Below are 17,835 nucleotides of genomic sequence, written 5' to 3'. Positions count from 1 at the left end.
CGGTGGTTTACCGAGACCCGCGCCGAAATGCTCGCTGGGGTAATGAAGCGGGCGCGATCACAGGTAGTGAGCGTCACTCGCTCTGCCGTTTTCGCGACCTGAACGAGCAAGCCCACGCGGTCCCTTTAAAAGCCGATACCCACTGTACGCGGTGTAGCGCGGTGCTCAATACGTATTAATTGACATGCGGATGTGAGGGATTTTTTATTTTTTTATTTCCCTATGGGAACAAGTATTTTTATTTTTACTAATAGACAGATTTCATGTCGCCACTGTGTAATTGTCTTGTTTATGTCATGTGCCGTTCAGCTCAAAGGTTCGATTCATTTAAAATATTGCTAAATGTAAGGGTCAGCTGCCTATGGAAAAATAAACAGAATAGTGCTTCAAGTCAACTAATTAGGTTTTCAAAGTCAATAAATAAAATAGGACCTTTAAAACAAAGATGCTTATTAACATTTAGCATGCATTATTATTATTATTATGCAAAAATAAAACAATTCTCAAAGCTTTACGAGCCTCATAGAGAAGATTAATTATGGGAAAATACATTTGACGCACTTTGAACTGTAGGCTTATAACGAGCTAATCAAAATGAAATAGACTGTGACTGAATTAATGCACAAATTGTCACTTTGAAAGTTGGCGAAAATGTTATTCATTGTCAAATTATTTTTGCTCAGCTGACTTTTTCGCCACATTTCTTATGAAGTCTTTGTCGAATGCAGATTTATTTCCATGATTAATAGGGCCTATGCGAGCGTTAGACAGAGCACAACCCACATGGTTTAAAAAAAAAAAAAATTCTCTCGCAGAGCACTGCGTTTTAACAGAAAAAAAATCGTTGTTTTATTGTGTGCTTACAATGAAAAAGGTAAAAAAAAAATTTCAAGTATTTTATTTGAACATTCAAGCAATTTTATCGGCTTAAATCAATTTAGATTTAGTTTTTTCAATTGCACGTACATTACATGCGGTATAAAATTTTTACCCTGGTCGTTGTCAATACATGCCTTTCATTGAAAAACCCGCAACAAGGCACCTTGCGTGACGGCCATGAGTCCGGTAATAAGTCATCCCCATTGCGGCCCAATGGACTGTCAGAATTCTGGGGTCGTGATTCGAGGGACACACGGGAGAGGGTAGAGAGCGACTTTGCGGCATGGCTCAGGGCCGATGTGGGCAAACATGGATGGGTGGGGGGTGGTCATGAAACCGAGTCCCATGGCAATTTCAGGAGGGCAGCAGGGCCCATTGCCAGTTAGTGGAAGGGGCAGTCAGGGCAGTAGCAGTGAGTCCCTTCCAATCTATGTAGCTCATCGGATTCCTCCAGTATAAATAAATATTCTGATTCCTGGCAAGACCGGGGTCCATCACAAGTGGTGATTGCTCTCGTGCCTACGCGCGTTTCAGTTGGAGAAGCGAGCATGTGTCGTTTTTTTTTCTTTTCTTTTATAAATGCTTTTACGTCGTATTGCGAATCTTGGCGCAGAATTATTGGCCGCTCCGTAGTTGTTTATCCGATCAACTTGAAAAAGTGTGTTATTCGTGGCAGGTGATAATGCGTGCTGACGCTCGAAAGTTACATGTCGGCGCTTTAAAATAACCGTTCGCTGACGAGCAACCGAATATTACGTGTGTGTGTGTGTGGTATGTGTGCCGAGCTGGACAAGGCCGTCCGCAGCAGACGCTCGGCGATCGCCAAGGAACGTATCAAATGTGTTCTGAAAATACTCGCTGCATTCTAAAACGAGAGGGTCGCATCCGATAGCGCTGTGTCAAATTTTGCTGCCGCCGAGGTAACTGTGCTGAGTCGTGCCTTGACTTCTGTGCCGGTCAACGCGCGCCCTCCGTAATATTACGCAAGGCGCGGGGGGTGGGGGGGTCGCGGCCGATGCCTCTGTGGCATTTTAAAGTTTCAATGTGCCGTGAAGAACGCCATCGCACGTTTACTTTGGTGTCAAGTACACTTGGGAGGTCGTTATAATGGTGGGGGCGAGGAGATGTGTCCTTTGCATAACCGACATATGATAGAGTTGGAATTTATCAAAATTAAGTGCAGAACAATATCTTTACGCGATTTTTATTTCAGCAGTCGTTGGTGACCAGGCCGAAACCATCAACTCCCTACATTTGAGAACCAACTTTAATCCAAGGCCGTTGCCTGGATTCGAACCTAGGATCTCAGTGGTGCCGGCTCAAGGATCTGCAACAATGTAATTTGCTGAGCCCATCATCCCTTCGGTAGGGTGGGAGGGGGTCAATAAAATAAGTACTACTTCGTGGGCAAGTCAATAGTGGTTGTCCTCTGCATAGACTCACTCCCACCATAGGAATGTGGAATTTCCACAGCTGGCTCAGGGCTGTAAACAGGGGATGAGCACCGCTTTATTGCTCATACGAGCAGAGGAATCACTTTTAACTGTGACATGCTTTAGCCCCCAATTAATGATCGAGGTGGGTGGAACCGTATGCGGCGCACACATCGGTTTCCTGGATTTGCCTGCTGGACGAGATGGATGAGATAAAACAACAAAAAAGTGAAATGTACAGGAAAGTAAATAATGCATACTATGAATACCAAGGACAATTTTCAAGAACAGATTTTTGTAAAGAAATATTGATAATGGATTTTTGTTGTGACCACCGCGAGCCTCACTGATGCAGCATCTGTGTCATGGTTCAGTCGGGAGTGCTTGCTTCCTTTATTAAGCTACAAAAACCCCGGCAGATGAAAGGCGCTGATTTTGTCGTAGGCACTGAAAGCATCTCGCCCAGACCTCCGGCTTATTGAGCACAGTGTCTTTGATGTGACAAATTCATCCCCCTCCCTCCCTCCCTCCCTCCCAAAAAAGTCTTCATTTTCTCTGACCTTTTTGCAGACCGCCCAAAAAATTCGACGGTGTAAGTACGCGAATATTGAAATGTTACCGATCTGCTCGAAATGACGCGCGGTCGTCACGAGTTACCCTTGAGGGTGCTTCCGCCACCGAGGATTCACTCGGACGGGTTTTCATCTCCCCCCGGTGAAGTGCCGGCGTTTACCGTCTCGGTGGCCACGTGCTTTGTCAAAAATGCATGAAAGCCGAGATGGGCGACGGGAGATGAGTTGGGCAGACTTTTAGATCAGGAGCTCCCTCGGGCGTTGTAAGAGACTTGATAAAGTGTCCCGGCTGTAACTCTGACTAACAGGTAATTCTCTTTGCGGGTCTTCTACTGCCGTGGCAAAATGCTTGCCCACTCTTGTCACTCATCTCCAAGAGTCTGTGTCACATTTCATTTATTGATTCAATCACTGATATGAAGGGTTGTGTGTTAGGTTTGAGCGGCTTGCTAATTTCAAAGGAGTGGAGGGAACGGCGTGCGTACTGAATCGTGACACGGGACCATCCCCGGGACTGGACTGTGAGATGTGCAGCCCAGGAAGACATCTCGCATTAGAGACGTCAAACCATTGTGCCTTCGCTCATTACGCACAGGCGCGCTGCGTGTGTGTGTGTGCCATTGAACCTGGATGCAAATTATAAAGTGAAGGCCATTTGAGTAAAGTGTTCGCGAGAAGCTTCAGCTCATTAGCCACCTAGTTTTAAAAAAACTTCATCCGGCTGGATGAGCATTATTGATGCCACGTTTGGATCTCTGTGAAGTTCAGCCCTTTCTCTCTTTAATGGTGGCCACTTAAAACACAAGATCACCGTCGATAAGAGCCGGGAGGGGGGCCTTCGATTCCTGCCTCAGCTGCCGGCTTTGATGTCACAAGGAGCCGCGAATTGGTAATGATGCTCGCCTAATAGATTATGCCAATAAAATTTGAGCCTAAAACAGTGATGTTGCCGACAAAGCAAAGCAGTGTTGTTTTTTTCACCTCTCTCTTTAAGTCGCACGCTCGTTTCATTATTCCCCCCCCCCCCCCGCTTGGGGTTTGTGTGTTTAATCACTGCTATCACCTGCGTGCCACTCGTGTTGAACCTTGTGTAAACGTCTTAATTGTTTGCACACTCCCCTACGAACAACTCGTGGAGGTTTTACGGTTGGCAATCCGGCCCGACGCGTGCTGTCGCGTATTTGCTGCACATCCAGGAGCCATCCTGTCTGCTTCGCAATGTTCACCGGCTTCGTTTCGTAGCTTGAGCAGGATCGCTGAAGTGGATGCTGTGTGCGACTCACAGCGGGGACTTTGACTGACCGTGTCCAGTGGCCTAGCTTGGTTGGCATGGTTGGCTATGTATGGTGCGATAGAAGTTCAACATACGTACATACATGGGCCTCGGTGTAAGGAATTAAAATGGAGCCTCCTGTCCCAATTTTCTTCCCTTTTTGTAGCCTGGTAGATGAATGTTGTGAAAATTATATTCTAATATTGCATTTATGCTTAATGGAGATATTTTTTTCTTCCAAATTTCAAATGAAATTACAACTTTGTATTGTGACAATGTGTCGCTGTGGGGGAGGTGAGTTCCTGACTGTGTCCTGGTATTCTGTTTGGCCACGATCGAGCGCAGTTTTGCTGTCTTGCAGCACCGTTATATTCATATACGGCGAGCATGAGAAATGTAAGAAATATGAATGTGTAGCTCTCCGATGTGTGTTCCAGGCTCCTGAACTCCATTCTTAACGACCTCCGACCGAGCACGTGGAGCGAAACGTCGGAGAGATACGAAGCAGCATAACCGTGAAAATGTTCCCGCTAGTAGGTCAAAACAAATGAAATACTTGCACGTGATTGTAATGCAATTTCTCTTTGCAGAATTGTATGCAGATAGACACTGGCAACGGGTTAATCTTGCCCTCGTTGTTTCAGCTATTTGCAAAATGAGAGAAGCAAAAGTAAAAAAAAAATCCTGCTATCCCTGCCGAGAGGAGACGGTAAGCCGCCGCCGTCGTATCGATTCTGAAAACCAAACCAAACAGGGCTCCTCGCGGCGCTGGGAGATTAAGTAGGCCACGCAGCTTGATGCGTTGCTCTCTGTAGGGATCAATCAGGCACTTGTAAGCCAGTCCTTCTGTAAACATTAGTAGGCAGTTTATGTACCGACGTCCGGAGAGTTTTTCCCGTGCCCCAGCCCAGCACCGTGTCCCCCGCGAGGGGCTGCGGTTTTTGCGGTGCCGTGCCACGCTGGCTGCCCTCGGCCGTTCCGCCATACCGCACACCGCAGAAAGAGAGAATGAGGCCCAGGATAAATTAGGCCCTAATCGTGACCGCCCACTCGGGCTCAGCGTCCTAGCAGGGCTTATTTTGGGCTGCCCAGCGGCCGCGCTGGTTAATACCGCGCGGATGTATTGACTTTAAATGCTATGCGACGTCAAAGTTCCCACGGCGTCCAACGTTGAACTGGCCTCGTGTGCACGCCGGCATCATGGTCAATTTGTCCAAATTTGATCAATTGCTCGCAAATTACTTAATTCGGGTAAAACCACATTGCAACATCGCCACCTACTGGCAGGCTAAATCCACCTGCGAGCCGATGCCACGTACACTTTGTGCCACACAGGGAGAGCTGTCACTGGGGAGTCTCCCTAGTTTAGGCTGTAGGAGAGCATTGGATCGGTTGAGATGCGAGGGTGTTTGGTTGAATTAATCAGGACTCATTTTAGATGTGTTTCTATTTCCACACGTAGCCAATGCTTCCATTGGTTACCTGTCCTTTTGGGAGACAGCGCCTCCTTGTTTGCTGCTGACTATCTGGAGATCCCTTCCTCTGGTTGTATGCAGCTCCTGATTCTCTTGGCTAATTTTATTTCATGTTATACTATCCCTCCCTCCCTCCCTAAATATAGTATATTTTATTTCCGAACAAAATATTAATAAAATAATGCAGCAGTTTAAAGTTCTAAATAAATAGCTGCTACCCATTAAATCAGCGCTTGACAAAATGTTCTGTGTTATATTTAATTATCTCTCGTTTAACTTACAGCGTTTGCGTTGTAAAGTGTTATAGATTACAGGGCAACAATGATTAGTTGACATACAGCAGACATAAATTGAGTGAATTTCAGCCGAAGAACATTTGTTTAAGCAGCCTTTATTTTGCCCTGACAGTGCAGCAAATTACACAAACGCCACAACGAAAACACAAAACGCAATGCCAGCGTTGTGGCAAATTGATGTCGCGATAATCGGCAGGTTGTCTTAGAAATTGGCATCGTATCGTGTCGAATGATATCGCGGCAACCGGAGTGACGGCTGCCTCCGCCGCCCTCACCTGGAGTTGCCGACAGGCGCCTCGACGTTTGTGCCGGTGTCCCGTGAGTGACAGGCGTTTACGTTGCCCTAATTGCTTGTGACGGGCGGCCCTGTCTTTGTCTTTCCATACGAGTGCCGTGGCCTTTTCCCAAAGCAGGCCATGCGTTACGTTCATAACAAATTCTCACGGTTCATACTCTTAGGTTTTTTCGGTAAAGTCACGTAGGTAAAAAAATAAAATTAATAAAAGTAAAATAAAAATCACGACGTTTCGGAGGCAACACAAGCTTCCGTCTTCAGGTGGAACCATCACAGCACGATTGCTGTATCAAGACACCTTTACTTGATACAGCAATCCGAAACGTCGTGAATTTTTATTTTACTTTTATTAATTTTATTTTTTACCTACGTGACTTTACCGAAAAAACCTAAGAGTATGAATCATTGCAGTCACGAAAGCTTCAAATCTAGAAATTCTCACGGTGCCTGTCTTGCGCGTGTGTGATAGATGCGGTCTTTTAAAAGTTGCTCCTGTCTCCCGTGTAAATGGGGAGAGAGAGAAAAAAAAATACCACGCCGCCGTTTGGGCAAATGATGATCGTCGTACCTTGAACATACGTGTCATCGTCTCGTGGACAATTATTTCGTGGCAGCCCGGGTAAGGAAACGCCTCCGCTTGGTGGCGTGACCCCGAGATGGGCCGCTGTCTGGTCTGTGTCTCACAGCTCGGAGGGTCGCTCGCACCGCGGTCGTCACAGTGGGTGGCGTTCGGCAGCAGTGTCGGCACTCCGCATCAGTAAATCTAAGCAAAGGTTCGGATGATACTCTTAGTTTTTTCGGTAAAGTCACGTAGGTAAAAAATAAAAAATAATAAAAAATAAAATGATAAAAATCACGACGTTTCGGAGGCAACACAAGTCTCCGTCATCAGGTGGGACCGTCACAGCCAGATTTGCCCGATGATGCTGGATGCAATTACCAGCGAAACGTCGTACTCAAATTGTAAATGTTGTGGTTTCACGCTTCAACACACCGGTGGGCTAAAGCAGTGAACTATTTGTCTTTTGTCAACGTGATCTAAACCCAAAAACGTTGATTATGAATAATATTGGTCGCGAAAGCCTACGTGTTAAATGTTCTTCATTATTTAACGCAGCTGTGATTGTCCAGCCAACTACCGTATTATCGCAGTTTTTTTTTCCGCTTTGTTTTGTGGTGAAGGGTTTGGGGTGCGTCTTATGATCCGGTAGCTGTGTGTGTGTGTGTGATGGGATTTGTACAACTTTATTAGCACCAGGCAACAGTGTGTGGTGCGTCCCTACCTTTCCGGGAGTGTCTTTCAATCCGCAGGCTGGGGTAATATTTGTGGCGACGTGGTGCATGTCAAAATTAATGCTGCTTAGAGCCCCCGGTGGGGCTGCTGGCACCACCACGTCTTGGCTGAGCAGATGGACGAGGGCCAACGGGGATGCGGGGAGATGGGTGGGGGGCGATTATTTGGTGGTGTGAAGGCCTCATTGAGATGTATTTGAGAAAAACGGAATAGCATTGAGCGCCGATGAGGGATGACCTTGAAAAGAGAATGCTTTCGTGAGAGCAAACTGTAAAGAGTAGATTAAGGATCAATCTCTTCTGTGTTGCCTGTGATTGATTTTTGTTAAACCTCCTTTCATTCTGCCTGTCTCCTTCTTATACACACACGCGCGCGCGCCCGGACACTCACACGCGTGCACACAAAGTGTACGTTTTATTGTGTATATTTCGGCTTGTGCCTTACTTCGCTATCATTATCTATTACCCTGTTGTCACGACTCTGCGTGGCGATTGAAGATGCATACGTGGCGCGATGTGACTTACAGCCAAATTGTATTTTATTGTAAAGGCACAAAACACCTCGAGGTGCTGGCAACGGTGATTTCACGACCGCCGTGTGCCGTTGAGATGAAGCGAATTCAAACTTGCATTCAACAAAAGCTCACGTTTACTCTCGTCCCCGAAGCAAGACTTCACGACACTTAGAAACCATTACAAAATTGAAATTGGGCGGTGGTCACGTAATGCTACGTCGTGAGAGAGAGAGAGAGGCTAATGCAAACATTTTATATCTTCAAGTTGTCCTTTTTTGTCCCCACGAGTGTGATCTCTGAAACGCATTCCATTATAGAATGTGCCACGAGCAGGAGGGAGAAAAAAATCTGAGGGAAACATTAGCATAACCACATTATTGCATTATTAAATCAAAACGTTACCCTATTACAGCGATCTGTGAACGTTGTCAAATAACCATTATCGCTGGCTGTCACGTTTAGTGGCGTCTGAAAAATTACCGCCTCTCTCCTCCCCCCGCAGTCTACCGATTTGCGGCGCTCGTCGCAAATTCACGTTTAAAAGAAAAAATAAAATTACGCAAAAAAATAAACCGTTTTTAAACAGCAGAGGCGAATTTGCGTCAGTATGACCCCGCGCGTGCCAGCGAAACCCGCTACGTCGCTGCTCGCCAAATCCCTCAGCCGATTGGCGTGGAAACTAAACACCTTGTCCGACGGAGGTGTCTCGCTCGGGTGGTGGTTCGGAGCGTTCCGCTCAAGGCGATCGTCCGTGTGCGGTAGATTCTGCCTCTAAAAGCCGTTGACAGAGCAATCTGCTCTGAAGCCACGTTTAGCTTGCCGGCGACGCGGGCCGCAGCTGGTGTCATGCGTCTCCACGATCTGGGAATGCTGTCTTCTGCCAAGTAAAGTTTGTAAACAAGCCGCCTCCTGCCAAGGACTGATTGTTTGGAAGGACAGCAGCGGTGGTAGCGGCAGCTTTGATCACTGATCGTAGGTTATCGCTGAACGCAGAGGACGTCCGCAGAGGAGATGGAGCGATGCAATCGGCTCGTGTCCAGGTGCTGGATGGATTTGTTTTGTCACAAGACCGTGGGAGACCTATTCTAATGTAATGTTATATTCATAGAGCACCTTTGCTGGCGACATAGGAGGCCTTCATCCAGTAGCAGATAGATCATAGCTGACGATGACAATACATATCTTTGCTGGGAATATACTTTAATGTAATTCCCTGTCTGCAGCAGCCTGTATGTTAAGACCAAAACAACTTCATATTATAATAATCTACTGGGATTGCTTTCTTATCCAATGGCATATTATGACTCAAAAATGAATCAGTATTCTCTAATCCTTGTGATCCTGAAGATTGCGGTCCTTTTTCGCCTCGTTTTCTTTCGTCCAGTTTGTGTTGTTTCTCATTTATTCTGTCTCATTTGTAGAGTTTTGTTTTTACCAATCAAATCTGTATATGACGAGAAAACTCGTCATAACAGCGGAAAAGCTGTGTCGTTTCACAATGTAATTATGTGAACAATTTAATTTAGTTTTTTTGTCTTTAAAATGCTAAACGCTGTTCAGCAACTGTTCATCATCCATGATGAATCCACTGCTGGAAGAAGACCTCCCCCTATTGTTATTTTACCAGGTAAGGCTCACTGAGCTATTTCGCTCTTTTTCATAAGGAATCTGTCCACAAATTATAGCTCAACGAAGTGGCCTATCACGTGGAAATGTATCGCAACCAAATACTCAACGCACGTTTCTAAACGACGAAGGAAAACAACCGGAGGTACCCGGAGAAGAATCCACGTTACCACGGTGGAGACAAACATTCAAACTCCAAATATACAACAGGCGTCGTGGTCGGGATCGAACCCACGACCTCCTGCATACCAGGCGAGGGAGTTAACATCTCGTCACCACGGCGCCCCTATGATCCGACGCGCACATTGACGCGGAGCGCTGCGTTCGGGTGTACAAGTCGTCTCGTTGATACGTGTAATTGGCTTCGTTGCAGACGACGCGGCATTAGTGCACGCGCTCGCGCGCGGGGCTTAGTTTGTAGCGCGCTTGTTATGCAGGAGGCAGCGGGGCGTCGCTCACAGCCCAGCTGTGCACGTGTAACGCTGTTTGCGAGTTGTCACCCGTGCCTTCCCGCGCGCCCGCTCCGTGGCTCGCTGTCATTCTCGCCTCCGCCGTGTCCTGCCCCGCGCACTGCGGGGTTTTCGTAATTAAGCTATCGCAAGCGTCAATTCCTGCGCTACGGAAAGTTATGAAGTTTGCCGGGATCGGCGCTCTCGCCTTTGTCGTCGAGGCACAGGTGTTGAGGAAGTTGAATCATTAAAACCCTGGGAAACCTGTCGATTGTTTGCATCCAATTGTCACGCGCGCGTGCGTGTTTGTTCACAGTTTGCCGCAACGTTGCGTTGCAGTCATTTATTTTATACGAAGGGTGTTTCATTTGGAAACGTGACGCTTTGTCGCACGGCCTGGATTATTGCAAGAAGCCCACATTTTAAGCGGAGGAGTTAGCTTCGTAACTGAGCACCCCACCACTGGATGAAGGCCTCCCCATGCTGTGTCGGTCTTGGGGGGGCTGTTTGACCATACTTCACCGACTTGGTCGGCGTGGGTTCATGAACGAGGGCAGCCAAGACAGTTTCAGATACCACTCGTCACTGATGTTCGCTCTGGCCGGGAATCAAACCGAATTCGTCGGGTTCGTAGCGCAGTGCGCCGAGCGCTATGCCACCGCTGCTGTATATTTAGAGTTATTATACGTGCCGTTAATTCGTGTCCCCGTGGCTTCCCGAGCCTAAGGCTTAGGCCACACAACACAACACGAGCTGGCCGCTGGTATTGTCATACACATCCGTCCGCCGCGGGGCTTACTAATCACCTTAGGCTTTCTTTAGTTTTATCTTGTTAGGCTGCTTAGGATTAGACGTGACCTTCAATCATCCGTAGCCTTGGAGTTACGCCCGGCAGGGCGTCTCTTAATACCTGTTCATTATCGCGTACCTTTGCACTGAGCAATCACCTTTGGTTCAGTGGTTACGTCCTCAAAGGTGAGTGCGGCTAGACTTGAGTGCTGACACCAGTTTTGGGATATTTTTCTCGACAGTCATCAGCGACCTGGGGTGAGGCCTTCGAACTCGCAGCTCCCGGGAATGCTTCTAAGCCGGGAATAAATAAAAAAGAAAGAAAATAAAAGCGAAACGATCGTCCGCTTGCCAGCGGTCTCAAACTCACAACGCAAAGGCTGCTTGCGCTCACTGCACATGCAGCAGCGTCGACAGAGGCCTTCACAAAGAAGCGGAATCTCTTAAAACTGCCATGCGGAAGGTGCGAAGCAGCGAGCAAAGACACCATTGTAATAGGTTTTTACCCTTTCAACTGGTACAAAAACTGACACCTTTATACAAGGGATCATGTTTGCAATAACCACAACACAAGCAGTCAAAATGCAAACAAAAAGAAGAAACTCTGATAATGATAATGATACGCACTGTCCTTGAAGTTGATTGGTCCACACCCGAGACAGCTTCTCTTAGAGCCTAGTCTCCATTGGTGTTAGACCAGATGACGCCAAAAGGCGTAAAACTCAAAGACAGCGCACTATCAGAGTATTGAGAGCTCGGGGTAAACATTTACACTATGAGACATCTCCTTTACAAGTGGCAAAATATAGTAATATGTTTTTACACTTTCAATTGGTACAAACATGATTCCTTGTATAAAGGTATAAGTTTTTGTACCAGTTAAAAGGGTAAAAACCTTCTACTATATTTTGCCACTGGTAAAGGAGATGTCTCATAATGTAAAGACACCATTGTTGTGTGGCTTGTAATGCGACGTTTTTTTTTTTAAATGGCGCCCCGTGGAAGGCTCGAAGCACCTGGGCGCTCCGGCCAGCTGGCAGACCCGGAGAAGCTTTGCCTGAGAGTCAACGGCGCCGGTCTTGTTGATAATTCCGGCGAGTGTCACAATCGCAAATGTCTGGGTTAAGGGGGGATGCTATGCGGCGTTTTCCATTACCTGCTGTCCTTGGCTACGTCACGAGCCGGTGCAGTCCATTGTGCGTGTTCCCTTGGCTTGCGTGACACTCGGACGCGCGTCCCGGTTTTCGCGCGGAGGTGTTGACGCCGAGGTCTGGAAATTTCTCGTGCGCTCGGGACTCGATTTACGCCCCCCGAAAAAAAGACAAAAAGGGTCCGTTGGCAACGCAGAGGCCGCGCGGATGACGATGTGCAAGGTTGTGATTGTGCGCACCTTAAACAATGCCCCTTGAATGTTTCAGCATCCCCTTTCTTGGCAGTTTGTTTTGCCAATCGATATTTTGCACTTACGAGATGGTTTCGTAACTTTGCCCGGGATTTGTGCTCTCAAAAGCTTAACGTTATTGCCCCTCCGGCTGAAGTCGTTTAGAATAACAATTGTAATTACAGATTTACCCAGAAAAGCCAAACTAAGTCCAAACAATATTTTTTCAGGAGGGTCCTGCATTGGGATGTTTGGCCAAACACCACTTACACTGCGTATATTTAGATATTTTTGTTTTGCTATGGCAGCAAACCTGAGAACCCCAAGGAAATCCACGTAGCACAGGAGAACATAGAAACGCCACACAGAAAGGCAGCCGAGTTGCGAATCAAACCCATACGCTTCTTGTTGTTAGGCACCAGTGGCTCCCAGTCCCAATCAGCTGCTGTTCTGCTTCGCTCAGGGTTGAAAAAATGAAAGAATTTCCAAATCTCATTATTTGTCGATGTCATGAACAAACTTGAGATTGCCTTTCCTTCTTGAGATCTACATGCATTGTGTTCACGCCATTGTAATGATGAGTAGCACTCCCAAGAGGACGTCAATTGTTGAGATGGAGCGATGGAATTGGCTCGTTAGAAGGAGCTAAATGGATCGTTACACGGCAAAAACCACGAGAGATGGTGATGGCATGGGGGAGGCCTTCATCCAGCAGTGGGTAGTTTATGGTTGATGATCATGATAATGAACGTGCATGCAAGTACATTGCGAGCTCAGGTGGATGTTTTTACAGAAAAATGTTCGTTCATTTCAACTAGCTGAGACTTTTTTTTTCCAAAGGGTACATGGGTAACAAAGCAGCCATCATGATCCAGATTTGTATAATTTCATTGAATAGCAGCGGTTGTTGGCAGCAGGGTGCAGTATCCAATCATTCAATTTCTTTTTTTATAGAGTTAGAAATCAAACTGTTACACATGTCTATTCTGTTGTGAGAATAGGGATAACGATTTGCATTCATTGGGTACTTAATTGCTCCAGCATCTCGGATCTCCTTACATCGCCTCTCAATCACTCCAATGCCCAACTGTCACTTACATTTAGCCTAGGGGACCACCTGATGGCAGCTGTCCGTTTGGGGCACAAAGTGACGCAGCACCGGCCCGCAAACTGGGCATTAGTCTTGTCACTAAGGGGCAATGTTGCTTTTTTGGTTATTCCCTAGCGGTACATTTGCAAATTATTTTTCGAATATGACAATATACATATATATGTGTGTAAACAATGCGACCATTCTCCTTCTGCAGGTGGGAAATGCAGGAAGACGCGACGCTGGATGAGGAGGAGAGAGTCATGGTGGAGCACCTGAGAAACGTCTACCTCGACACCGCAGAGACCAGGGGGTTCCACGCTTAAAACTCGCTCGCTCTCTCACTCGCCAAACGAAACGTCTAGACGAGGTCCAACAGCTCCCTCTTTCTCTCTCTCTTTGTCTCTCCCTCACCGTTTGCTGCCGGTGCAGCCCGCCACATTGTTGCATTTTCCATTGTATTTTTTTCCCCGACAGTCGAAACCAAAGCCTTCCTTGTCGGCAAGCCTTCGATGCCCGGGAGCTGTAGCACAAATCGCACCGAGGGCCGCGGTTTGAGAGGCGCGGCGCTAAGCCGCAGGTCGCCACCGTTGCTGGCACGATCGCGGAGCGGCGTTGGGCGATGCACGGACCTGGCCGGCAGCGTTAACACTTGGCCCCAGCGTGGCCCGCTCGTGAAATCAGATAAAATAAAGAAGAAAAAAACATCCAAGCCAAAGAGCGCGTGGGAGGAGGGGGGGCAGGCGCGAAAATAACAACGTCCGTAAACGAGGGCCCCCCATCTGAACAGGAGCGAATGTTGAGTACCAGTTGTAGCTTTTGCAAGCCTGCGCAATGATGATAACAATAATGATGATGATGTTGTCTTAGCCACGATAGATTCACGTAAAGCTCAGCATTATTATATTACTTCCGTTTGCCCCCCCCACCCCACCGCCCCCCCCAAAGCACAGCGAAGCTCCTGCGGGAAGCAAACACGCACGCTCGCGGGGATGATCAAAGGGTACGAGGGATGCGAGAGGCGGGGGAGTGAGTTTGCTGCGAAAGTTCCGCGGAGAAGTCGAGTGCGTTTGTCAGTCCACCGCGCGCGTGCCTGTTGGCCGCTGGCCTCCGGCGAATGGAGGCGATCGGATTGACAGCTGTTGGGAGTAATTGAGAGCGATGACATCACCCGCGTAACTCATCCACGCGGTGCTCGTCTGCTGAACCTGTGATAGGCCAAGAGCGAACGTGAGACTGGCCTCTTTATTTTTCTATTTTATTTTTATTTTTTCCCTCGCCGTTGCCCGGACTCGAAACAGGGTCAGCAATTAAGTTGTCATAATTATACCCGGCTACTTGTTCAATCTTATTTTTTTTAAACTCCGGTTTAAGTGAAATGCATTTGTCGTAAGATGTCGAAGTACCCTGTTTTTTGTTGATCCATTTGATAATAATTCTATATCAACCTGCCACTGCCACCACCTTCAAACGTATTTATTTTTCCTTAGGGTCCCATGAGGATTTTTACACAGGGTTCAACATTTTACATGTTGTTTTGCGCGAGGGTTTTAAACGGAGCTCCTAAAGGCACCGGCGCTTGTAAACGTTAAAGGTGCAGCCCTACAATTGCCGGCCCACGTCGCTGCTGTTGGAAGGGCCTCCACTGGAGGGAGCTTTTGAGAGGTATCTTGGCCTATGATTCCATGTTGGCCAGACGTCTTCGAAAAGGAGAGAGTTACCCACACTTTTCCCCACCACACGCAACCTGTCTTTACTGCTATGTACCCATACTGTATATATATACACACATATTAAGACGAAACTAAATTACTTTTTTTTTTTATTTTGCCAGGTAAGGCCCACTGACCTATATAGGTCTTTTTCAGAAGTGACCTGGCCACAAATGACAGCTCAATGAAGTGGCTTATCGTGTGGACATTTATAGCAGCCAAATAAATGCGGAGAGAAAAATCGGCGGACACGTAGAAAAACCCACGCAACCGCGGGGAGAACATGCAGACTCCAAACATACAGACGTCGGGGTCGCGATCAAACCCACAACCTCCTGTATACCAGGTGAGGTAGTGAACATCTCGCCACCACGGTGCCCCTTAGTAGTGGGTGGACAGAGGTGGTGGGTGGGGGTTTAAGACACTTGCACGACTGTTTCAGAATCATATTCTTTTTTGTACATACTGGAAGAATCCAATGAGCTGCAATGCTCTGAATTTCAGTTGCAATGTGCTGACCCCACAGAAGCCGTCAGTCTCTTGTTAGGGGCTGGGTTCTCCGTTTCTCCAGGGGGGGCGGAGCTAATATCATTCTGGGCTGTAATTGGGTGGCATTGTTCCAGTGGGCGATTCTAAGTGACATGCGGCGTGACGTGTACAATGTGCAGGCACTCCTCTACTTACGAACATGTTAGGTTCCAGAGATATGTTCGTAAGTCGGTTCGTCACTAACTTTACTCCTGTCGATTCCAAACATGTTGTACGGCATGTACAATAAATACGGGGAATTGCTTTAAAAGGTGTATCATCTCTTGTGTATGTAAATGCCACTGGGTTTGCATGTGCTGCAGATGTAGATGCCACTGGTTCTTCACGTGGCATCTACATGACATACTTGACAGGTTGTTCGTAAATCTGAAAGTTCGTAATTCGAGTATTCGTAAGTAAGGGAGTCTCTGTAATTGGAGTGGCTCTGCCTGAGCTCGTAGGCGGTTCGCGTGCCTGGCTCGAGAGAGATATGCGGAGGGTACTCTATGGAGTATTAAGAATTGTGTTTGGTAAATGTTCAAAACTCATTGCGACTAAAGTATCTCGATGACTTGCGATACATGCAATGTACAAATTTCTTAGTTTTTTTCGATAAAGTCACGTGGGTAAAAAAATAAAAATAAATTAAATCACGACGTTTCGGAGGCAAGACAAGCTTCCGTCTTCAGGTGGCACCGTCACAGCAAAATTACTATATCAAACTTAAAATCTAGAATTCATGTACAATATGTTTAGAATTTTAGGACATTTACACGAAGAAAAAAATATATTTTTTTATTTACAGATTACATCTTAGCTTAGGAGTACTATCTCTTGTTATTAAATCAATCCCAAACTAAAATACGTGCCGAAAGTGTAATTGTCTCATAGTGAGGAATAGGTATTGTGCCACACATTCCATATTTACATTTGTTTGTAACCAGATTGCAACAAAAATAAAGCTTTGCATGAAGAGCTCAAGTCACTCAGGTATACGATACGACAATGACAATTGCCATTGGGCTGTCACCTTGTGACGATCTAATCTTGCGCATGATGACAGTGATGTTCAGGAGCTAGATACCCAATGTCAAGGTCCGCTAGCCACGACGAGAGGGCTTCAGGATAGAGTTCGTGTGGTTTTGCTGTTTCTCCTCCGTTGAAGGAGCGCGCACTACAGCGGGCTTACAACATTGTCCATAGTTTGGGTTGTATGGCCACACTCGCACTACTGTGGCTTGGCTATACACCGAGTGAAATAAAGGACCCTGATACTGAGTGCTTGTGTGTGTCTTGTGTGTGTCTGTGGTGTGACTGTATGGGCCCTCCCAACGTGTCTTGCTTGTCACGTGGCATCACCACTTGGCGTGTGTAATGTGCACGGCCTTGTTTTGGACCACCAGCTCACGAGAGCCAAAGTCGTGGCTATTTGTGTTCCAGTTATCTCAATGTGTGTTTCCTCAGCTGCTGTCGAAAGTGAAAATAGCCACAATTTTGACCCTTTTGAGTCACGGTCTATTGCAACGCTATCATGTTATTTGTACCATTATGCGCACAATATGGTGATGTCACGCGACATGCAATCCATGCTAGGAAGACCAATTCTATCTTTTCAGTGGTGCTTCTTCCTGTCTATAAAGCACATGTTGTGTGCCTTTTCTGCCTGACGGGTTTCTCACCATTTGAAAGCGTTGCATCCGGTTTTCCTCGCAAGCCAGGTTGACAACATCGTTCGGGACGCACTGTCGGTCGACGCTGGACACCTGCAGATGCTTTGCTGCGGTTTTGAGGATTTTAAAGCCACGATGAATGGAAGGCACACGCGGAGGACGGCGATGTCGGGCGTGATAGAGCGGAATCGCTCTCCCCTCCCTCCCCCCACGTGGGATCGCGAGGGCCCACAAGGTGACCTGTGGCAAAAATCGCTCGACTCCCCGACGGAAGGACCCTCGTCCTAATTGTGCCGCCACTCATTTGCCGATTTAAACGTCAACTTTTTGAGCGTCGCGCTTTCAACCCGCCGCGCAAACGACGCTCATGAGTCATGAGGCAGGGCCTCCAGTGCGTGGCCCACCGGGCCTGGAGTCCCACCGGCCCGCCCGCCCGCGGAATGAACCGCCCGCCTCCGAGGCCAGAGATGGAGGTTCTATTTGTTTATTTTTTTTCAAAAGCCTTCCCAGCGAAACCGCTCCGCAACCCCTTGTAACCCAAAGGTGTAACTCGATCATC

At 47.2% G+C, this 17,835-nt stretch overlaps 1 protein-coding gene across 4 annotated transcripts in view; it reads left to right on the top strand.

The window, feature by feature from the left end:
* KIAA0825 (KIAA0825 ortholog) overlaps window positions 1–16,846 on the top strand; it is a 69,365-nt gene extending 52,519 nt beyond the window's left edge. For all 4 annotated transcript variants that reach the window (XM_078874436.1, XM_078874434.1, XM_078874435.1 and 1 more), the window contains one exon: window positions 13,584–16,846. In XM_078874436.1, the coding sequence (XP_078730562.1) occupies window positions 13,584–13,692 (109 nt within the window). In that variant the 3' untranslated portion in view covers window positions 13,693–16,846. The remainder of the gene's footprint in view (window positions 1–13,583) is intronic.
* The last annotated feature ends 989 nt before the right edge of the window (window positions 16,847–17,835 follow it).

Source organism: Lampetra fluviatilis, chromosome 39 (assembly GCF_964198595.1).
Source record: "Lampetra fluviatilis chromosome 39, kcLamFluv1.1, whole genome shotgun sequence".
NCBI classification, from domain to species: Eukaryota; Metazoa; Chordata; class Hyperoartia; order Petromyzontiformes; family Petromyzontidae; genus Lampetra; species Lampetra fluviatilis.
This window is presented reverse-complemented; position numbering and strand designations above follow the sequence as displayed.